This window comes from Cherax quadricarinatus, chromosome 53 (assembly GCF_038502225.1).
Source record: "Cherax quadricarinatus isolate ZL_2023a chromosome 53, ASM3850222v1, whole genome shotgun sequence".
NCBI lineage: Eukaryota > Metazoa > Arthropoda > Malacostraca > Decapoda > Parastacidae > Cherax > Cherax quadricarinatus.
In genome coordinates, this window is record NC_091344.1 from 25,951,107 (window position 1) to 25,975,902 (window position 24,796).

Sequence of the window (24,796 nt, forward strand, 5' to 3'; positions counted from 1 at the left end):
AAAAATAGGAGAGGAGAGTTATTAAATGGAGAGTTAGAGGTATTGGGAAGATGGAAGGAATATTTTGAGGAATTGTTAAATGTTGATGAAGATAGGGAAGCTGTGATTTCGTGTATAGGGCAAGGAGGAATAACATCTTGTAGGAGTGAGGAAGAGCCAGTTGTGAGTGTGGGGGAAGTTCGTGAGGCAGTAGGTAAAATGAAAGGGGGTAAGGCAGCCGGGATTGATGGGATAAAGATAGAAATGTTAAAAGCAGGTGGGGATATAGTTTTGGAGTGGTTGGTGCAATTATTTAATAAATGTATGGAAGAGGGTAAGGTACCTAGGGATTGGCAGAGAGCATGCATAGTTCCTTTGTATAAAGGCAAAGGGGATAAAAGAGAGTGCAAAAATTATAGGGGGATAAGTCTGTTGAGTGTACCTGGTAAAGTGTATGGTAGAGTTATAATTGAAAGAATTAAGAGTAAGACGGAGAATAGGATAGCAGATGAACAAGGAGGCTTTAGGAAAGGTAGGGGGTGTGTGGACCAGGTGTTTACAGTGAAACATATAAGTGAACAGTATTTAGATAAGGCTAAAGAGGTCTTTGTGGCATTTATGGATTTGGAAAAGGCGTATGACAGGGTGGATAGGGGGGCAATGTGGCAGATGTTGCAAGTGTATGGTGTAGGAGGTAGGTTACTGAAAGCAGTGAAGAGTTTTTACGAGGATAGTGAGGCTCAAGTTAGAGTATGTAGGAAAGAGGGAAATTTTTTCCCAGTAAAAGTAGGCCTTAGACAAGGATGTGTGATGTCACCGTGGTTGTTTAATATATTTATAGATGGGGTTGTAAGAGAAGTAAATGCGAGGGTCTTGGCAAGAGGCGTGGAGTTAAAAGATAAAGAATCACACACAAAGTGGGAGTTGTCACAGCTGCTCTTTGCTGATGACACTGTGCTCTTGGGAGATTCTGAAGAGAAGTTGCAGAGATTGGTGGATGAATTTGGTAGGGTGTGCAAAAGAAGAAAATTAAAGGTGAATACAGGAAAGAGTAAGGTTATGAGGATAACAAAAAGATTAGGTGATGAAAGATTGAATATCAGATTGGAGGGAGAGAGTATGGAGGAGGTGAACGTATTCAGATATTTGGGAGTGGACGTGTCAGCGGATGGGTCTATGAAAGATGAGGTGAATCATAGAATTGATGAGGGAAAAAGAGTGAGTGGTGCACTTAGGAGTCTGTGGAGACAAAGAACTTTGTCCTTGGAGGCAAAGAGGGGAATGTATGAGAGTATAGTTTTACCAACGCTCTTATATGGGTGTGAAGCGTGGGTGATGAATGTTGCAGCGAGGAGAAGGCTGGAGGCAGTGGAGATGTCATGTCTGAGGGCAATGTGTGGTGTGAATATAATGCAGAGAATTCGTAGTTTGGAAGTTAGGAGGAGGTGCGGGATTACCAAAACTGTTGTCCAGAGGGCTGAGGAAGGGTTGTTGAGGTGGTTCGGACATGTAGAGAGAATGGAGCGAAACAGAATGACTTCAAGAGTGTATCAGTCTGTAGTGGAAGGAAGGCGGGGTAGGGGTCGGCCTAGGAAGGGTTGGAGGGAGGGGGTAAAGGAGGTTTTGTGTGCGAGGGGCTTGGACTTCCAGCAGGCATGCGTGAGCGTGTTTGATAGGAGTGAATAGAGACAAATGGTTTTTAATACTTGACGTGCTGTTGGAGTGTGAGCAAAGTAACATTTATGAAGGGATTCAGGGAAACCGGCAGGCCGGACTTGAGTCCTGGAGATGGGAAGTACAGTGCCTGCACTCTGAAGGAGGGGTGTTAATGTTGCAGTTTAAAAACTGTAGTGTAAAGCACCCTTCTGGCAAGACAGTGATGGAGTGAATGATGGTGAAAGTTTTTCTTTTTCGGGCCACCCTGCCTTGGTGGGAATCGGCCGGTGTGATAATAAAAAATAAAAAAAAATCATTTAAAATTAAGTCTTTTCTAAAATTTTCTCTTATGCATTTAAAGATATATTTTTTTCTTTTATGTAATGTAAATATTAACATATATATTAATTTAATTATTTTATTCTATTTTCTGAAGGGCTACACACCCAGAAGAATGTTTGAGTTGTCTGATGAGTTCATTGCTTCGCTGAACTTGACCACAATGCCACAAGAGTTCTGGGAACACTCTATATTAGAAAAACCAGGAGGACGTGAGATGGTGTGTCATGCCTATGCATGGGACTTTTGCAATGGCAAAGATTTCAGGTGCGGTAATGTCAAGAGTCTCTAAGTTTATAGTTTGTATTTTGTTTTATTCAAAAAGTTTGTTGGTAAAATGCTGTGTAAAATAATTGCTTCAATGAATTTATACCAGGAAGAACCTTGAAATTAACCTGCATTTCTTTCCTGGCAATTAGTCTGAATCTGGTTTGTAAAAGGGTTCCATAAGAGTCTACTTCTTATTCCAAGCATTTGTAGTGGAACTTGCCTTCAGTACAGCTCTATGACAAGAGGTTCTAGGAAGAAGTATGCAAAGCTTATACTAATTTTCCCTGTGATAAATTTGAATAAAAAGGTCTAATGGATTATGAATATTCAAAATATGGAATGTTGTCATTGTTGTAATATAAATCCACTCTCATAGTATAAACTTGGGTATATTGTATATTTGGGTATAACTGTATACTGGGCAAAAAACTGTATCATCAGGTACATTACTTAGATCTTTCCAGTACAAGAATACAAGAATATATAAATTAATAGGCACACTGTAGAGTAACATCTGACATAACAGAACAAGTCTTTAAATAATCTAACATCAGAATATACGAACCATAGCTGGATGAAACCAAAGATAAAACCAGATCGCAAAGTGTGCCCAGTGGCCTAATGGTTAATGCTCTTGCTTCACACGCTGAGGGTCTGGGTTCGATTCCCAGCAAGGGTAGAAACATTGGGCATGTTTCTTTACACCGGTTGTCTATGTTCACCCATCAGTAAAATAGGTACCTGGGAGTTAGTCAACTGGTGTGGGTTGCATCCTGGGACAAAACTGACCTAATTTGCGGGAAATGCTCGGCTGGAACAAGTGTAGAAGCCTTCAAGAGGAAACTGGACAAGTATCTTCACCATGTGCCAGATCAACCAGGATATGTGGGGCAGCAGGCCTCCAGCAGCAACAGCCTGGCAGACCAGGCGGGCACCAGATGAGCCTGGCCCATGGTCGGACTCAGAGAGTAGAGAAACTCTCAAAACTCTTCAAAGGTATATCAAAGGTAAGGTATAGCAAGTGGCTTTCTATATAGTAGTATGTCATTGATGTCAGCTATGGCCTGTGTACCATGCACATGTGTATTTGTAGTATATAAAGATCTTATATTATTCTTCTTATTAAAGCAGATGTTAGCATCACACAGCAGCCATAGGCAACACAACAGCGGGCAAGATCAAAGATGCAGGATCTGTCAGGAGACGTTACATTGTAATTCATAAAGGAACAAAAATCCTAAATCAGTAAAGCTAATTTTAGTAACATCAACTTCCAAACAAGTGCAACTAATGCCAGTAGTGTCACTGTGTACTTGTGTAGCACACTTAGATAATCTCAGCTACGTTGTCACAAAATGTCACATTAGTTGCACTTGTGTCCTTTCACATAATATATTGTCAGTAATTCTATCAACATTGATACAAAAGCTAACTGTATTTTCCTTGTCATATTCCATCAAGCTCAATGGGGCTTATACAAGGTGTTGAAATTAGCAATGGGAAGTTACCACAATTTTGGCAGATATCGACACTCATTTTTCAGCTGATACCGAAACTGATACTTTTCATATTTTTTTCATTGTAATGACTATGTTCAGTATATAGGGAAATGTTTATTTCATAATTTGTATTAAATAACTCAGGGTGGTTATTAAATAACTTAATTTCTCAGAAATGTTAATGACATTACTCATTACTTTCCCTGTTTTGTTAGATAATGGTAGTCAAAGGCACTTGTCGATAGTGTGTATGTATGTCTGTACTCAGCTATGTGTGTGTGAGTTTATTTGTTTATGTATACAGTGGTCCCTCAGTTATCGTCCTTAATCCGTTCCTGGAAGTGGGACTATTATCGAAATAGACGATTTTCGAATCAATTTTCCCCATAAGAAATAATGTAAATCCAATTAATTCGTTCCTGACACCCAGAAGTATTAAAACAAAAAAAAATTTTTTTACATGAAATATAGATATGGTACATAAACAGTACAATGGGACATAAGAACATAAGAAAGAAGGAACACTGCAACAGGCCTACTGACCCATGCGGAGCAAGTCCATGTCCCCCCCGGATTAGACCAATGACCCATCCCCCGGATTATCCCAATGACCCACTCAGTCTGGTCATCCCCACTCAAGAATGGAGCACTGTACCAGACCCAGCAGCACAAGCTAGTCAGGTCCAACTCACACCCACCCACACCCACTCATGTATTTATCTAACCTATTTTCAAAACTACACAACGTTTTAGCCTTAATAACTGTACTCGGGAGCTTGTTCCACTCATCCACAACTCTATTACCAAATCAGTGCTTTCCTATATCCTTCCTGAATCTGAATTTTTCCAACTTGAAACCATTGCTGCGAGTCCTGTCTTGGCTGGAAATTTTCAGCACACTATTTACATTCCCTTTATTTATTCCTGTTTTCCATTTATACACCTCGATCATATCCCCCCTAATTCTACGCCTTTCGAGAGAGTGCAGATTCAGGTCCTTCAGGTAAACTCCAGGTATCCTCATAGGGAAGATTTCTGATACATGGGATCATCTTTGTCATCCTCCTCTGTACGTTTTCCAGAGCATTTATATCCATTCTGTAATACATGATGAATGAAACATTAACAGCATAACACTTACCTTTATTGGCAATTCTTCTTAGTGTATGGAAGACTGGAGGAGGAGACAGATTGAATTACTGTTTGGAAGGGGAATCCCCTTCCATCAACACCTCAGCTACCAAGTGCTTTTCTGGGGTTACTTCTTTGTTTCTTAATGCCACCAGGACCAGCTTGAGAGTCACTGGAGTCCTGTCTCGCAAAAAAACTGTCCAGAGAGCTCTGTTTCTGGCGTCTCTTTAAAACTTCCCTAAAATAGGCCAAGACTCTGTCACTGTACATGTTGCCAACATGGCTTGCAACATCCTTCTCAGGGTGATGTTTCTCCATAAATCTTTCCATCTTACCCCACATTTCAAAAATCTTAATTTCTGAAGAAGGCACCTTCTTCCATCTCTCTTCCTCCTCCTCTGCAGCAAGATTCTGAGCTGCCTTATCACACTGTATATGCCAGTACGCTTCTTAAATCTCTCAAACCAGCCTTAAATTCACTCACATCACCACTAGTTGCAGGCAATTTCTTTACCAAATCGTCATGCAACTGCCTAGCCTTTTCACAAATAAGCTACGTCATAAGATTATCTCCTGCTAATTGTTTCTCGTTTATCCACACCAATAATAACTTCACAACATCTTCGAGTACTGGTGATCTCATTTTTTGTCAGCATATTTACCCCCTTTGCAACAACAGCTTCCTTGATTTCCTTTTTCTTGGCTATGATGGAAGATATGGTTGTACGGGATTTGTTATACATCCTGGCCAGTTCGCCCATATATACGCCACTTTCATATTGTTCCATGTTTTTCTTCTTAAATTCAATCTCATTTCTCACCTTCTTTACCAAAGGCTTGGCACTAGGAGCTTTCTTTGGAGCCATGGTAGCTTATATAGCACTTGCAAGCACTAAAATGAATGGAATATTATGAAATATTTCGTATGAACACGTGAGGGGACCGTCGCTCACTGGTAAACAATGGCACACTGGCTGGGAAGGGAGGCCGAGGCAGCTCAGAGCATGAGTACGCGTCCAGGACGAAGGATGATTAGCGAGTTTCGGACCATTTGCGAGCCAATGTTTTGACGAAATAATGGGACTACAGTGGACCCCCGCATAACGATTACCTCCGAATGCGACCAATTATGTAAGTGTATTTATGTAAGTGCATTTGTACGTGTATGTTTGGGGGTCTGAAATGGACTAATCTACTTCACAATATTCCTTATGGGAATAAATTCGGTCAGTACTGGCACCTGAACATACTTACGGAGTGAAAAAATATCGTTAACCGGGGGTCCACTGTATTTCCGAAATGGACGACTTTCAGGCTGGACGATTATTGAGGGGCCACTGTATGTATGTGTGTGTAGTATGAGAAACTCACAGTCGTGAAGTAGTGTTAATGTTGATATTTTAAAGCATACATGTAATATTAATATTTTAAAAAGGATCCGCTGATACTGACTTTTTTAACAGTTAACATTACCGATACCATATAAATGGCCAATAATCCCCGATACCGATTCTTTCTAGTTGAAATTCGTAGGCCTGTGCTGGGAGACTTTCGTGGAGTAATTAGGGTATCGTCAAAACATTCCAGCAAAAGATCATAAACTACTACAGTTTCAAAGCTTTCCTTTCAGTGTGGCTGGAGTTATTATCACTTGGGTATCGTCATAAATAAATAACAAAAAAAGGCACAATACTGTGACAGGAACAATACACAAATAACCCGCACATAAAAGAGAGGAGCTTACGACGACGTTTCGGTCTGACTTGGACCATTTATAAAGTCACACTAACAAAAAGGAGAGCAGGATGGGTAAATATTGGCAGGAGGTGGTAGTAGTAGTAGTAGTAGTAGTGGTGGTAGTAGTGGAGGGAAGGAAGTAGTAGTGGGGAGATAGTAAGAGTAGGAGGGGCCAGTCAAATACTAAGAAAGAGGAGCACTGCAAGGGAGCTAGGTGCCCACAGAGGGTAAGAGCAAGAACACCTAGGGGGGGGAAACAAATAAATAAATAAATAAAGAAGGAGCAAATACACGGCAGAAGAAAGACAACTCAAAGGAGAAAAAGGAAAAAGGAAAGGGGAAGAGGAAGAAGAAGAAAAAAGGAGGAATCAGGTTAGGTCATGAGTGTTCTGAAGTTTGGAGCATTTTACAATGTAAGAACATAAGAATGTAGGAACACTGCAGAAGGCCTACTGGCCCATGCGAGGCAGGTCCTTATTAAAATGACCTCTACCTAAAGCTACCCAAGAAATAACTCCCATACCCAATGACACCAATCAAACCCAGCCCCTCCCACTCATATATTTGTCCAGTCTCTTCTTAAAGCTACCCAAGGTCCTAGCCTCTATCACCCCACTGGGAAAACTGTTCCACGCATCCACAACTCTGTTAGAAAACCAGTACTTACCTATGTTCTTTCTAAATCTAAATTTATCCAACTTAAATCCATTATTTCTGGTTCTTACCTGGTTCAACACCCTCAGTACTTTATTAATATCTCCCTTGTTTATGCCCGTCATCCACTTATACACTTCAATGATATCTCCCCTCATTCTACGCCTCTCCAGAGAGTGGAGATTTAAGGCTTTGAGTCTATCTTCATACGGGAGGTTCCTTACACAGTAAATCATTTTAGTCATTCTTCTCTGCATGTTCTCTAATGAGTCTATATCCATCCTGTAGTAAGGGGACCAAAACTGAGCAGCATAATCTAAATGAGGCCTCACTAGTGATGTATAGAGCTGTAAAATAACTTTTGGACTTCTGTTAATTATACTTCTTGAGATAAATCCAAGTAATCTGTTGGCCTTGTTGCACACACTAAGGCACTGCTGTCTTGGCTTTAGATTTCTGCTCACCATGACTCCCAAGTCCTTTTCACATTCTGTATCATCAAGCTCTACTTCACCTAGATTATAGCTTCGAGGGTTATTTTCATTACCAAGGGCTAGTACCTTACACTTATCGACATTGAACTTCATCTGCCATTTTTCAGACCAGGACATTAATTTGTCCAAATCCTCCTGGAGTTCATTGCTATCCTCCTCAGAGTGAATTATACGGCCTATCTTTGTATCATCAGCAAACTTACTCATGTCACTCGTAATCCCTTCATCAAGATCATTAATGTAAATTATGAACAAGAGAGGGCCTAAAACTGATCCTTGTGGAATGCCACTAGTGACTAGTCCCCATTCAGATTTCACTCCATTAATGGTAACTCTCTGCTTTCTATTCTTAAGCCATGCCTCTATCCATGCTAGAACTTTACCTCCTATACCATGAGCTGCCACTTTTTTCAAGAGTCTCCTGTGAGGTACTCTATCGAAGGCTTTACTAAAATCCAAATAAACAATATCATATTCCTTATCACTGTCTACTGCCTCAAATGTTCTATTGAAGAACGTCAGCAAGTTTGTCAGGCAGGAACGACCTCTCATGAATCCATGCTGAGATTCATTTATCAAGTTATGCTCTTCAAGGTGACTTCTAATAATGTCAGCTATAATTGATTCTAGTAACTTGCCCACTATAGATGTCAGGCTTATTGGACGGTAATTTGAAGGAACGGACTTATCCCCTGATTTGAATATAGGAACCACATTAGCTATCTTCCACAACTCTGGCACAACACCGGTAAGGATGGACGCATTAAACACACTCGTTAATAGCTGACTAAGCTCCATCTTGCATTCCTTAAGCACCCTGGAAAACAACTCATCGGGTCCCGTGGACTTATTTTGTTTCAGTTTGTCTATCTGTTTAATAACTATGTCCCTCGTGACAGTAATATTAATTAATTTAAATTCATCAGGAACTAAATAATTGTTAATTACTGGAATCTCATTTACATCTTCATGTTTAAAAACTGACAAAAAATAGTCATTAAATAAGGAACACATTTCCAGTTCGTTATCCGTCAGCTGTCCATTCCCGATTTTCAGAGGTTCTACTTTTTCCTTCACCTTCGTCCTATACACTTGAAAGAACCCCTTTGGATTAGTCTTTGATTCACTAGCAACTCTAATTTCATAGTCACGTTTAGCCTTTCTAATCCCCTTTTTTACTTCTCTTTTAAGCTGATCATATTGGTCAGTAAGGTTAACCTCTCCTCTTCTGATGCGCCTATAAATTCCCTTTTTTTCCCTAATAGATGCTTTAACCTACTGTTAACCCATTTGGGATCGTTATTATTAGACCTAATATCTCTCTGGGGAATGTATATACTCTGGGCACGGTGTACATTATTAAGAAAAAAAATCATAAAAGCAGATCCCTTCATAATCATAAGTATGATCATCACCAATAAAATCATTAGCTAGATAACCCCAATCAAGATTAGACAGATGTTCCCTATGTCCATTATAGTCGGCAGAATGGAAATCAGGGATTTTTACTGTATTATCATTATTCTTGCATTCCCTGTTAATGCTAAAAGTGATGGATTTGTGATCACTTGCGCCAAGCTCTTCAGTGATCTCCAGATTATTCACGAGTGTTTCCTTATTTGACAAGACTAGGTCTAGCAAATTATTACCCCTGGTAGGCTCTGTTACGCTCTGCTTCAGAAAACAGTCCTGAACTGTTTCCATAAAGTCACTGGACTCTAGATTACCTGTCAAAGAATTCCAGTCAATTTGGCTAAAGTTAAAGTCCCCTACTGTGACTATGTTATTGTGTCTAGAAGCCCTAACAATTTCGTCCCAAAGAAGTCTCCCTCTATCGTGATCCAAGCCTGGAGGTCGGTATATTACACCTAGAATTAGTTTTTCTTGACCCTCTACAAACTCTACCCAAACAGATTCTGTTACTGCTCCATCTATTTTTATACCTGTTTTTATGCACCAATTAATATTTTCTCGAACATATAATGAAACTCCTTCCCCCTTCCCATTACATCTATCCACATTGAACAACTTAAATCCCTGAATATTACACTCAGCAATCATATCCCGACTCTTTAAATCATACCACGTTTCAGTTAATGCAATGATATCAAAGTTCCCAGCACATGCTACCAAACGTAGTTCATTAATTTTATTTCTTGCACTTCGACTGTTAGCATAAAATACCATCATCTGTTTTTTCTTCTGCACATTTTTCCTATTCATCATTGTTTTTACACAATTTCTGAAATTATCATTACTTAGAGTTACTCCATGACAGTTACTATTAAGATTCTTAATATCAGAGCATAAATCAATATATCCATACTCATTATTTATCATTTCTAAACCCATACCTCTAACTGATCCTAGTTTAAAATCCTAACAACCCCCTCAACTGAGTTAGCAAGAAAACCCACACCTGCCCTGGATAAGTGTACCCCATCCCTGGCATACATGTCATTTCGGCCATAGAAGTTGTCCCAGTTGTCAATGAATTGCAATTGCAATTGCAAGTACCATTTCAAATTGTATTTTTATATTATAAGTTTATATTATAATTCCTACCATCTGTCCATTTAACTTTGCTTACCATTACTTAATTTTAGTCCCTTTTATATTTTCTCCTTTATTTTAGCTTTATATAACTATCCTAGTTTATATATCCACAACTGTTAAAATAATCAAGGTGCTATTCTCAGGTGCTAAAGTAGAATAAGCTCACAATCTTGCCATTATATTCCAAAGCTCATTTATTCACAACCTATATTAGTCCCTTTTTATTATAATTTTAAACTATAATTATAACTTTAAAAAATTACCTTTATAGTACTACCTACTATCATATTCCCAAGCACTATTATATGATCATCACTTTATTTGTATTAGTCCCTTAGCTCATTATTTTACATTTGTTAAATAATTCAGGTGCTATTTTTTAGCTTAAGACTATTTACTTTGTTTTATACTTAATTCTAACTATAGATTCACTACAAATCTTATGATTACAAGCATTGATCCTGATACCAACCTCTTATTTAATGACTTAAATGAATCAAACAGTTACTGTAATTACTACACTGCAGAACAATCAAAGGCACTTCTCAGTGCCAACAACAACATAACTATCTTTAACTACAATATCAGATCATTAAGCAAGCATTACGATGACCTCATAGCATTACTAAATTCCTTACATGCCAATATGTCCATCATTACACTAACTGAAACCTGGCTAAAGCCTGATAGTACAGATGTCTATGCCATTCCTGGTTACACAGCCATACACAACTGTAGGCCAGACCAACAAGGGGGTGGCACAGCCATATACTACTCAGACCAACTAGAATGTATCACTAATACTTGCACAAGGGATGAACATGGGGAATATATAATAGCTAAATTCAAATCCAAATACCTACAAAAACCTCTCACATTGATAAACATCTACAGAGTTCCACAGTCAAACATTAGCCAATTTAGTCAAAATCTAGGAAGTATGATAACTGATGCACGCATGAACAAAGATCACTTACTACTCTCAGGTGACTTCAATATAAATCTCCTGCAAGACCAGGACCCACACGTTACTGAATTCACAAACACAATGAGTAACTGTATGTTACTACCAACAGTAACAAAACCTACAAGAGTTACAGAGACTAGTGTTTCCCTACTTGACCACATCTGGACCAACACCATATCCCCTTTAAAATCAGGCATAATTACAGATAATACCACAGACCACTACCCTACTTTCCTCATAACAACTCTTGGTAAACTACCCCAAGACACTACTAAAGTCACCTTCAGACTTCACAATGAGGCAGCCATAAATAACTTCGCAACAGCATTAGCAAACATTGATTGGCACACTGAGCTAGAAATCTATACAGATATTGACGAATGTATTAATAATTTTCTAAAAAAGACCCAATACCTCTATAACAAGCACTGCCCTAAAAAAACTAAACAGATGACAGCAAAGAGACTGAACAGTCCCTGGCTAACACCCAGCATTCTCAAATCCATAAATACAAAACACCAATATGAAAAACAGTACAGAATGGGTCACATAACCAGAGACCAAACAAAACGTTACTCGTCAATCCTAACCAGCCTGATAAGAAGGGCAAAAAAATTGTATTATGAGAACAGATTATCCAACTTACGAGGTGATATAAAAAAGACCTGGAAAACACTATCTGAAATTCTGGGAACAAAAAAGATATCACGAAATAGCGAAATAAAATTAGCAAAATCAGATGAACCCCAACTCCCACCAACAGAAACAGCAAACAGACTCAATGATTTCTTCTCCACTATAGGACAAAACCTTGCCCATAAAATCCCAAGCTCAGATACCCCACCAAATAACTACCTCACCGGCAACTACCCGAACACACTGTTCCTAGCTCCGACTAACCCATACGAAGTCTCCCTTATTATCAATGCACTAAAAAACAAGGCAGGAGATTTAAGTACCTTACCACCCTTTATATATAAAAAAGTGTCACAAGTGCTATCTCCAATCATTGCAACACTCTTTAACAAATCCATTGAATCCTCCACCTTCCCTACAGTACTCAAAATAGCAAGGGTCACCCCGATCCACAAAGGAGGAGACCAAACAGAGTTGAATAACTATAGGCCAATATCCAACTTACACCCTCTCTCAAAAATCTTTGAAAAACTAATTCATAAACGAATCTACTCCTACCTTATCTCCCAGAACATACTCAACCCCTGCCAATTTGGATTCAGGCCTAATAAAAATACTAATGATGCTATTATACACATGCTAGAACATATATACACTGCAATAGAGAAAAAAGAAGTCCCACTGGGGATCTTCATTGACTTACGTAAAGCTTTTGATACAGTTGACCATGACTTGCTCCACGTAAAATTGTCACACTATGGTATAAGAGGGCACTCCCTCAATTACCTCAAGTCATACCTCAGCAACAGAAGCCAATATGTGTACGCAAATGGGGCAAACTCTTCTGCGCAACCAATTACAGTTGGTGTCCCACAGGGAAGTGTCCTTGGCCCTCTTCTCTTTCTCCTATACATAAATGACCTTCCAAATGCTTCGCCATTACTCAAACCCACACTATTTGCAGATGACACTACATACGTCTTCTCTCACCCGAGCCCAGTCACACTAGCCAATACTGTAAATACCGAATTACAGAAAATATCTACCTGGATGAGGACTAACAAACTTACACTAAACATTGACAAAACCTACTTCATTCAGTTTGGTAACAGAGCTACAGATGTCCCTCTTAACATAATGATAAACGGATCACCTATCACAAAGCTAACAGAGGGAAAATTCTTAGGAATCCACCTTGATAATAGACTCAAATTTCATACACATATACAACAAATTTCTAAGAAAATTTCCAAGACTGTAGGCATACTATCGAAGATACGGTACTATGTTCCACAGTCAGCCCTCCTGGCCCTATATCACTCTCTTATTTACCCCTATCTCACCTATGGAATTTGTGCATGGGGCTCAACAACAGTTAACCATCTCAGACCACTAATTACCCAACAAAAGGCTGCAGTTAGAATGATAACAAATTCTCACTACAGGCAGCACACTCCACCAATATTCAATACACTAAACCTACTCACCATACAAAACATCCATACTTATTACTGCACCTATTACATACATAGAACACTTAACTCTGATATTAACCCTCCTCTCAAACATCTCCTTGCCAACCTCAACAGAACACATGACCATAACACAAGGCACAGATCACTCTTTGATGTTCCTCGTGTTCATCTCACACTATGCAAAAACTCAATGCACATAAAAGGCCCTAAAATCTGGAATTCATTACCTGTAAATATAAAAGAAACACTTCCTGTTTATAAATTCAAGTCTCTACTCAAAGATCACTTACTCACCCAAAACCAAATAAATACTGAATAACTGAACCTTATAAATTGTATATCTTAAATGTTTCTCACAATTATATCACATAAATGTTAAACCTAAAACCCAATCTAACTTTATTATTTTTTAAATACACTACCTAACAGAATCCTTCATATGACCTGTCTTTGTAATACTCACTTGTGCTTTATAGTAATCTGTTTACATTAATGTTTTATCACTGACTTCATCATTGCTTAATTAATCTTAAGTTAATTTTAAGCCAGCCCGTAATGCTATGCATAGTATAAGTGGCTTTGGCATACTGCTCTTATCTGTATTTTTTTGTACCTCTGTATGTGTGCACAAATTTATAATAAATAAATGGTACTGCATTATCCTTACAGTGTTTATCCAGCCAACAATTAATACCAATTGCTCTGGACAACCATTCATTACCAACACCTCTTCTTGGCAAAATGCCACATATAACAGGTCGCCCGCCCTTCTTCCTAATTATGTCTATAGCTGTCCTGAACTTTCTAACTAAATCCTCACTTCTACGCTTGCCTACGTCATTGCCTCCAGCACTGAGGCAAATAATGGGATTGATCCCATTACCGTTCATGATGTTATTAAGCCGGCTAACAATGTCCTTCATCCCAGCCCCAGGAAAGCAAACCCTCTGTCTCCTACTCCTGTCCTTCAAGCAGAATGCCCTATCCATGTATCTAACCTGGCTGTCCCCAACAACAACAATATTCTTACCTTCCTTGTTGTCGTTCGTTGTGACGATCCCAGTAGTCGACTCACATTCGTCGGGCAGCACTGAGAATGCGTTTGAGGTTTCCACAAGAGTTTCCACAGCAGTCTCTTTCTTCTTCATCGTTTCTGGCTTTCCATTCGTCTTCTTGATCGTCAACTTCGTCTCCTGCTGTCCAGCCACTGACCACGATCCCTTCTTGACCTGAGGACTCGAAACAGGAGGACTACTACGAATCCTCTTGTTTTCCTCGGTCAATTGCCGTATCTCCATCTTCGCTACCCTCAATTCTTCCTTAAGCTGCTGGTAAAGTTGCTCGATGGAGGGCATCTTGGTTCAGTCCACAGGAACACACAAGACACTTCTTCACAGGGAGGAAGGCCTCTACAGAGACGGAGCCAGGATTAAAATTCATACAATGCACTAGTGGGTAGCTGTGGATGGGGTGGGGCACAAGATCACTCACCAGCGAACTGGACAAGACTTCCGATATGTATCTGACCTGCTAAACGACTATTAACAAACTGCAAAACAAGTGGCAACCACTCACATCTCAGTTTCTTCCAGAATGAAAACTGAAGTAGCAGACTACATTTTTTTTTTTTTCAACAAGTCGGCCGTCTCCCACCGAGGCAGGGTGACCCAAAGAGAAAGAAAATCCCCAAAAAGAAAATACTTTCATCATCATTCAGCACTTTCACCTCACACATAATCACTGTTTCTGCAGAGGTGCCCAGAATACAACAGTTTAGAAGTATATACATATAAAAATACACAATATATCTCTCCATACTGCCAATATCCCAAACCCCTCCTTTAGAGTGCAGACATTGTACTTCCCATTTCCAGGACTCAAGTCCGGTTATATAAAATAACCGGTTTCCCTGAATTCCTCATATACATCAATGACCTTCCAAACGTATCCCAACACCTGAAACCCATTCTCTTTGCTGACGACACGACTTATGTCATCTCTCACCCTAATCTTGCCACCCTCAACACCATTGTGAATGAGTAGCTGATCAAAATATCGACTTGGATGACAGCCAATAAACTTACGCTTAACACTGACAAAACCTACTATATTATGTTTGGTAGCAGAGTAGGAGATGCACAAATTAACATTAAGATTGACAACACTCTAATTACCAGAAATAATGGGGGCAAATTCCTAGGCTTATACCTTGACAACAACCTGAATTTCAGCACCCATATCCAGCATATAACCAAAAAAGTATCCAAAACGGTTGGGATCCTCTCCAAGATACGATACTACGTGCTGCAAAATGCCCTTCTCACACTACACCACTCACTTATTTATCCATACCTCACCTATGCTATTTGTGCTTGGGGATCAACTGCAGCAACACACCTAAAGCCAATAATAACCCAACAAAAAGCTGCAGTAAGAATAATCACTAAATCCCATCCCTGGCAACACCCCCCCCCCACTCTTCATAGACCTAAACTTACTCCCTGTTCAGTACATCCACACTTACTACTGTGCAATCTACATCTACAGGGCCTTAAACTCTAATATCAACCTTGACCTAAAACGCTTTCTTGATAGTTGTGACAGAACCCACAGGCATAACACCAGACACAAACATCTCTACGACATTCCCCGTGTCCGACTAAACCTTTACAAAAATTCAATGTATGTCAAAGGCCCTAAAATCTGGAATACCCTACCTGAGAACTCTAGAACTGCAGACACATTCATCACCTTCAAAACTACCATTAGAAAATATCTTATCTCCCTGATACACCCCGTCAACTAACTACACGAATACCACCTGGTGGTTCACACTTACACTCACTCACCCATTTGACCATAAACAGAAATATTAATCTCAATCTTAAAATAATTAATCCTGTGATACTCCAATACTGAAACTATGTACTGTGCCAAAACAAAAGCATTCACATTGCTAAACTCACAAACTAGTATTTAGTCACTTAGCCATAATACCAACTTACCTCATAATCTGTAATATTTTACAATTAAGAATAAAACTAAGTCTGCCCGAAATGCCTAGCCATGCTAAGCGTTCTAGTGGTACACTCTGTAATCATTATTTTACTGCATGTAAAACACACAATAACCAAATTTCTGTAAACTCAGCATTGTAATCCTTATAGAGAATAAACTTTGAATATTACCCTGCTCACACTCCAACAGATCGTCAGGTCCCAAATAACATTTGTCTCCATTCACTCCTATCTAACACGCTCACGCACGCTTACTGGAAGTCCAAACCCCTCGCCCACAACACCTCCTTTACCCCCTCCCTCCAACGTTTTCGAGGACGACCCCTACCCCGCCTTCCTTCCCCTACAGATTTATACGCTCTCCATGTCATTTTACTTTGATCCATTCTCTCTAAATGACCAAACCACCTCAACAAACCCTCTTCAGCCCTCTGACTAATACTTTTATTAACTCCACAGCTTCTCCTAATTTCCACACCGAATTTTCTGCATAATATTTACACCACACATTGCTCTTAGACAGGACATCTCCTCTGCCTCCAACCACCTCCTTGCTGCAACATTTACAACCCAAGCTTCACACCCATATAAGATTGTTAGTAAACCATACCCCCGGCCGGGATTGAACCCGCGGTCATAGAGTCTCAAAACTCCAGCCCGTCGCGTTAGCCACTAGACCAGCTAGCCACAATAAGATTTATCCAACTAGGTATATTTCTACACCATAGGAAGGTTAGCGCAGGCACCACTGTGACCACAAATGCAAGTTTTTACAGACGAATCTCCAGCTAGCGTGGCCGTGACAAACTCTAGCTTGAGTCTCTTCACTGCCGTCAACATAACTCAAGAAATCGTAATGACACGATTGCAAACAAACCATACCCCCGGCCGGGATTGAACCCGTGGTCATAGTCTCTAAACTCCAGCCCGTCTCGTTAGCCACTAGACCAGCTAGCCACAATAAGATTCATCCAACTAGGTATATTTCTACACCATAGGAAGGTTAGCACAGGCACCACTGTGACCACAAATGCAAGTTTTTACAGACGAATCTCCAGCTAGCGTGGCCGTGACGAACTCTATGACCGTGGGTTCAATCCCGGCTGGGGGTATGGTTTGTTTGCAATTGTGTCATTATGATTTCTTGAGTCATGTTGACGGCAGTGAAGGGACTCGAGCTAGAGTTCATCACGGCCACGCTAGCTGGAGATTCGTCTGTAAAAACTTGCATTTGTGGTCACAGTGGTGCCTGTGCTAACCTTCCTATGGTGTAGAAATATACCTAGTTGGATGAATCTTATTGTGGCTAGCTGGTCTAGTGGCTAACGCGACGGGCTGGAGTTTTGAGGCTATGACCGCGGGTTCAATCCCGGCCGGGGGTATGGTTTGTTTGCAATCATGTCATTACGATTTCTTGAGTCGAGTTAAGATTGTTGGTACTACTATACTTTCATACATTCCCTTCTTTGCCTCCATAGATAACATTTATTGCCTCCACATATACCTCAATGCACCACTCACCTTTTTTCCTTCATCAATTCTATGATTAACCTCATCCTTCATAAATCCATCCGCTGACACGTCAACTCCCAAATATCTGAAAACATTCACTTCTTCCATACTCCTCCTCCCCAATTTGATATCCAATTTTTCTTTATCTAAATCATTTGATACTCTCATCACCTTACTCTTTTCTATGCTCACTTTCAACTTTCTACCTTTACACACATTCCCAAATTCGTCCATTAACCTTTGCAATTTTTCTTTGAAGTCTCCCATAAGCACAGTATCATCAGCAAAATGTAACTGTGTCACTTCCCATTTTGTATTTAATTCCCTATAATTTAATCCCACTCCTCTCCCGAACACCCTAGCATTTACTTCTTTTACAACCCTATCTATAAATGCGTATATTAAACAACCATGGTGACATTACACATCCCTGTCTAAGACCTACTTTTACTGGGAAGTAGTCTCCCTCTCTTCTACACACCCTAACCTGAGCCTCACTATCATCATAAAAACTCTTTACAGCATTTAGTAACTTACCACCTATTCCATACACTTGCAACATCTGCCACATTGCTCCTCTATCTCCTCTATCATATGCCTTTTCTAAATCCATAAATGCAATAAAAACTTCCCTACCTTTATCTAAATACTGCTCACATATATGCTTCAATGTAAACACTTGATCTACACATCCCCTACCCACTCTAAATCCTCCTTGCTCATCCGCAATTCTACATTCTGTCTTACCTCTAATTCTTTCAATAATAACCCTACCGTACACTTTTCCTGGTATACTCAGTAAACTTATTCCTCTATAGTTTTTACAATCTCTTTTGTCCCCCTTCCCTTTATATAAAGGGACTATACATGCTCTCCTCCAATCCCTGGGTACCTTCCCCTCTTTCATACATTTATTAAACAAAAATACCAACCACTCCAACACTATGTCCCCCATTTCTGTCATGATCCCGACAGTTCCAGCTGCTTTACCCCCTTTCATTCTACGTAATGCCTCATGCACCTCCCCACACTTACATCCTGCTCTTCTTCACTCCTAAAATATGATATACCTCCCTGGCCAGTACATGAAATTACCGCCTCCCTTTCTTCGTCGACATTTAAAAGTTCCTCAAAATATTCACGCCATCTTCCCAATAACTCCATCTCCCCATCTACTAACTCCCCTTCTCTGTTTTTAACTGATAAATCCATTTGTTCCCTAGGCTTTCTTAACTTGTTTACTCACTTCAAATTTTTTTCTTATTTTCATTAAAATTCCTTGACAGTACCTCTCCCACTCTATCATCTGCTCATCTTTTGCACTCTCTCACCACTCTCTTCACCTTTCTTTTACTCTCCATATACTCTGCTCTTCTTATAACACTTCTGCTTTGTAAAATACCTCTCATAAGCTACCTTTTTTTTCTTTTATCACACCTTTTACTTCATCATTCCACCAATCACTCCTCTTTCCTCCTGCACCCACTCTCCTATAACCACAAACTTCTGCCCCACATTCTAATACTGCATTTTTAAATCTATTCCAACCCGCTTCAACCCCCCACTACTCATACCTGAACCAGCCCACCTTTCTGCCAATAGTTGCTTATATTTCACCCGAGAAGTTAAGAGAGTGGTGAAGCAATGTAAAAAGAGAGCAAATGAGAGAGTGGGTGAGATGTTATCAACAAATTTTGTTGAAAATAAGAAAAAGTTTTGGAGTGAGATTAACAAGTTAAGAAAGCCTAGAGAACAAATGGATTTGTCAGTTAAAAATAGGAGAGGAGAGTTATTAAATGGAGAGTTAGAGGTATTGGGAAGATGGAAGGAATATTTTGAGGAATTGTTAAATGTTGATGAAGATAGGGAAGCTGTGATTTCGTGTATAGGGCAAGGAGGAATAACATCTTGTAGGAGTGAGGAAGAGCCAGTTGTGAGTGTGGGGGAAGTTCGTGAGGCAGTAGGTAAAATGAAAGGGGGTAAGGCAGCCGGGATTGATGGGATAAAGATAGAAATGTTAAAAGCAGGTGGGGATATAGTTTTGGAGTGGTTGGTGCAATTATTTAATAAATGTATGGAAGAGGGTAAGGTACCTAGGGATTGGCAGAGAGCATGCATAGTTCCTTTGTATAAAGGCAAAGGGGATAAAAGAGAGTGCAAAAATTATAGGGGGATAAGTCTGTTGAGTGTACCTGGTAAAGTGTATGGTAGAGTTATAATTGAAAGAATTAAGAGTAAGACGGAGAATAGGATAGCAGATGAACAAGGAGGCTTTAGGAAAGGTAGGGGGTGTGTGGACCAGGTGTTTACAGTGAAACATATAAGTGAACAGTATTTAGATAAGGCTAAAGAGGTCTTTGTGGCATTTATGGATTTGGAAAAGGCGTATGACAGGGTGGATAGGGGGGCAATGTGGCAGATGTTGCAAGTGTATGGTGTAGGAGGTAGGTTACTGAAAGCAGTGAAGAGTTTTTACGAGGATAGTGAGGCTCAAGTTAGAGTATGTAGGAAAGAGGGAAATTTTTTCCCAGTAAAAGTAGGCCTTAGACAAGGATGTGTGATGTCACCGTGGTTGTTTAATATATTTATAGATGGGGTTGTAAGAGAAGTAAATGCGAGGGTCTTGGCAAGAGGCGTGGAGTTAAAAGATAAAGAATCACACACAAAGTGGGAGTTGTCACAGCTGCTCTTTGCTGATGACACTGTGCTCTTGGGAGATTCTGAAGAGAAGTTGCAGAGATTGGTGGATGAATTTGGTAGGGTGTGCAAAAGAAGAAAATTAAAGGTGAATACAGGAAAGAGTAAGGTTATGAGGATAACAAAAAGATTAGGTGATGAAAGATTGAATATCAGATTGGAGGGAGAGAGTATGGAGGAGGTGAACGTATTCAGATATTTGGGAGTGGACGTGTCAGCGGATGGGTCTATGAAAGATGAGGTGAATCATAGAATTGATGAGGGAAAAAGAGTGAGTGGTGCACTTAGGAGTCTGTGGAGACAAAGAACTTTGTCCTTGGAGGCAAAGAGGGGAATGTATGAGAGTATAGTTTTACCAACGCTCTTATATGGGTGTGAAGCGTGGGTGATGAATGTTGCAGCGAGGAGAAGGCTGGAGGCAGTGGAGATGTCATGTCTGAGGGCAATGTGTGGTGTGAATATAATGCAGAGAATTCGTAGTTTGGAAGTTAGGAGGAGGTGCGGGATTACCAAAACTGTTGTCCAGAGGGCTGAGGAAGGGTTGTTGAGGTGGTTCGGACATGTAGAGAGAATGGAGCGAAACAGAATGACTTCAAGAGTGTATCAGTCTGTAGTGGAAGGAAGGCGGGGTAGGGGTCGGCCTAGGAAGGGTTGGAGGGAGGGGGTAAAGGAGGTTTTGTGTGCGAGGGGCTTGGACTTCCAGCAGGCATGCGTGAGCGTGTTTGATAGGAGTGAATGGAGACAAATGGTTTTTAATACTTGACGTGCTGTTGGAGTGTGAGCAAAGTAACATTTATGAAGGGATTCAGGGAAACCGGCAGGCCGGACTTGAGTCCTGGAGATGGGAAGTACAGTGCCTGCACTCTGAAGGAGGGGTGTTAATGTTGCAGTTTAAAAACTGTAGTGTAAAGCACCCTTCTGGCAAGACAGTGATGGAGTGAATGATGGTGAAAGTTTTTCTTTTTCGGGCCACCCTGCCTTGGTGGGAATCGGCCGGTGTGATAATAAAAAAAAAAATTTCACCCGAACTTCCTCCTCCCTTAGTTTAAACACTTTCACCTCCCTCTTACTTGTTGTTGCCATTTTCCTCTTATCCCATCTACCTCTTGCTCTAACTGTAGCTACAGCTAGATAATGATCCGATATATCAGTTGCCCCTCTATAAACGTGTACATCCTGGAGCCTACCCATCAACTTTTATCCACCAATACATAATCTAACAAACTACTTTCATTACGTGTTACATCATACCTTGTATATTTATTTATTCTCTTTTTCATAAAATATGTATTACTTACTACCAAACCTCTTTCTACACATAGCTGAATTAAAGGCTCCCCATTTTCATTTTCCCCTGGCACCCCAAATTTATCTACTACTCCCTCCACAACATTTTTTCCCACTTTAGCATTAAAATCCCCAACCACAAGTACTCTCACACTTGGTTCAAAACTCCCCATGCAATTACTCAACATTTCCCAAAATCTCTCTCTCTCCTCTATACTTCTTTCTTCCCTAGGTGCATAAGCGCTTACTATAGCCCACTTCTCACATCCAACCTTTATTTTACTCCACATAATCCTTGAATTAATACATTTATAGTCCCTCTTTTCCTGCCATAGCTTATCCTTCAACATTATTTCTACTTCTTTAGCTGTAACTCTATTAGAAACCCCTGATTTAATCCCATTTATTCCTCTCCACTGAAACTCATCCACCCCCTTCAGCTTTGTTTCACTTAAAGCCAGGATGTCCAGCTTCTTCTCATTCATAACGTCCACAATCATCTCTTTCTTATCATTTGCACAACATCCATGCACATTCAAACTTTCCACTTCGACAATTTTCTTCTTCTTATTCTTTTTAGTAATTTTTACAGGAAAAGGGGTTACTAGCCCATTGTTCCCAGCATTTAAGTTGACTTTTACAACACACATGGCTTACAGAGGAAAGATTCTTATGCCACTTCCCATGATATCTACTGTTATTGCTGAATATAAATGGGATAATAAGGTAGTGCACAATAAAAACCGAAAAGGCACAATGCCATGACTAGAACAATACATAAATAACCCGCACAAATTTTCCAACTTGGACCATTTATAATATTTTCGTTTAGTGGTTAATGACAGTAAATATAAAATATTAGCTGAAGAGGCTTCACAAAATTTTTTTTAAATAATACATTTACCTTGTTTTAACTCCTTGATTGTCGCAACCCCAAATCCTGAGGTGTCTCCTGGTGTCGCAAAATTTCCGAAAAAAAAAAATCTTATGAAATGATAGAGAATCTTTTCCTGATTGTAATGACACCAAAAGAATGAAATTTGATGGAAAACTGTCAGAATTACGTTCTTCGAAGTTAGCGACCTTGGCGATATTTACGAATCTGCGATTTCTCCCACTTTGAGCCCTATTTTCGGCTAATTTCATTGTTCCAGTCGACCAAACTCATAGATATTTCTTTAGAACTTCATTTTTTCTATCGATTGTGTACACAAAACTGCCCATTTACCGATTTCAACTACCCAATAACGTGAGTCAGAAATTTGCAATTTGGCCAATTTCATGAAAAATAAAAAATATGACAATTTCAAAATAGGGTCCAGAATGAACAATTCAGACATTCCTGGCTTTAAAATAACATTTTCTTTGTTCATCAGTCACGTCTCCAGGCCTCTCTGATATTGCTCTTGCTTTCTATTTTGAATTTTTATTCAAACAAAAAATAGAAGATTTACTGTTATGCAGACGACTGTAATATTGTAATATTTGTATAAATAATGTCAACCCATTCATGACTGCATATTAGAATGGCTACTTGGGCATTTATTGGAAAATGACATCATTTGTTTACTTTTGAACATCAGCAAAAATCAACATTTCCCCTACTTTGAGCTCCATTTCAAGGTTCTTTTCATAGTAAAACCAATCAAAATCACCTCTATTTCTGTAATATATTTTCCATTCTATCAAATGAGACCAAGAAAATGAGAATACAACCATAAATACTATACGAAAATAGACCACAAATTTGGCATTTTAATTAAAAAAAAACGGTCGGAGTTTTTTTTTCTCATTATGCACTGCGTGCTGCAGGATTTTTTTTATATGGTGCACACTGACCACACAAACCCATTCTCTCACATGTGGGCCTACCAGCTTTCTCCTGCTTGATTTGAAGCCACTAGAATTTATGAGTATATATACGTCAAAACGGTGGCTCGTAAGACATATGTATACAACCGAGACAGTCAAAGGGTTAATACACTGGTTGTCTCCCACTGAACAAGCGTGACCCCCCCCCCCCCAAAAAAAAAAAAATGGAAATACATGCACCATCAATACTTCAATAGCTCACTTGTAAGTACAGTAATGCACAGATATTCCAATTCAAACGATCCTCAAACTGTAGATGAATGGTTCAGAGAACCGACACATTGATAAAATAGACACATGTGCAACTCTTGGGTATCTTTATTGAGGAAACGTTTTGCCACACAGTGGCTTCATCAGTCCATACAAAGGTACCCAAGAGTTGCACATGTGTCTATTTTATCAACGTGTCGGTTCTCTGAACCATTCATCTACAATCCCGTCAGACACTGCAACTTCTTGGGATCTTAATACTTGGGAATTCTTCACTTGCCTAACCCTGGGGCACGACCTACTTCAACATTGGACAAATGTGACACCACCTACGACTGCTGCACCTCTCCTGCCTACGGTTTATAAGCTGCTTCTCCGCTCATATGCCGTATTCTATTCAAGATTGATAGACTGACCACATCGACTCAAGGTTGAGGGACTGATTACCTCATTCTCCTCCTGTTCTTCAAGTTTCTCCTTTGTATGAAGCCACTGTGTGGCGAAGCGTTTCCTCAATAAAGATACCCAAGAGTTGCACATGTGTCTATTTTATCGATCCTCAAACTGCAACACCACCATCTTCACCTTCAGAGTGCAGGCACTGTTTTTTCCCTAGGACTAAAATCCAGCTAACCGCTTTCACTGAACCCCTTCATAAATGTTACTCTGCTTGCATTCTAAAATCAGTCAAGAAACCTTGCTCACATTCCAGCATGACGTCAAATTGTAGACACCCCTTCCCTCCACTCACCCCAATCTAATGCACTAACACATGCCTGCTGGATGCCTAAGCCCTTTGCATCCAAAA

At 39.8% G+C, this 24,796-nt stretch overlaps 1 protein-coding gene across 1 annotated transcript in view; it reads left to right on the forward strand.

Annotated features, from left to right (window-relative positions):
• LOC128692292 (angiotensin-converting enzyme) overlaps nucleotides 1-24,796 on the forward strand; it is a 158,635-nt gene that overhangs the window by 3,774 nt on the left and 130,065 nt on the right. Inside the window, exon 3 of the mRNA XM_070096268.1 lies at nucleotides 2,072-2,241. Within this exon, the coding sequence (XP_069952369.1) occupies nucleotides 2,072-2,241 (170 nt within the window). The remainder of the gene's footprint in view (nucleotides 1-2,071; nucleotides 2,242-24,796) is intronic.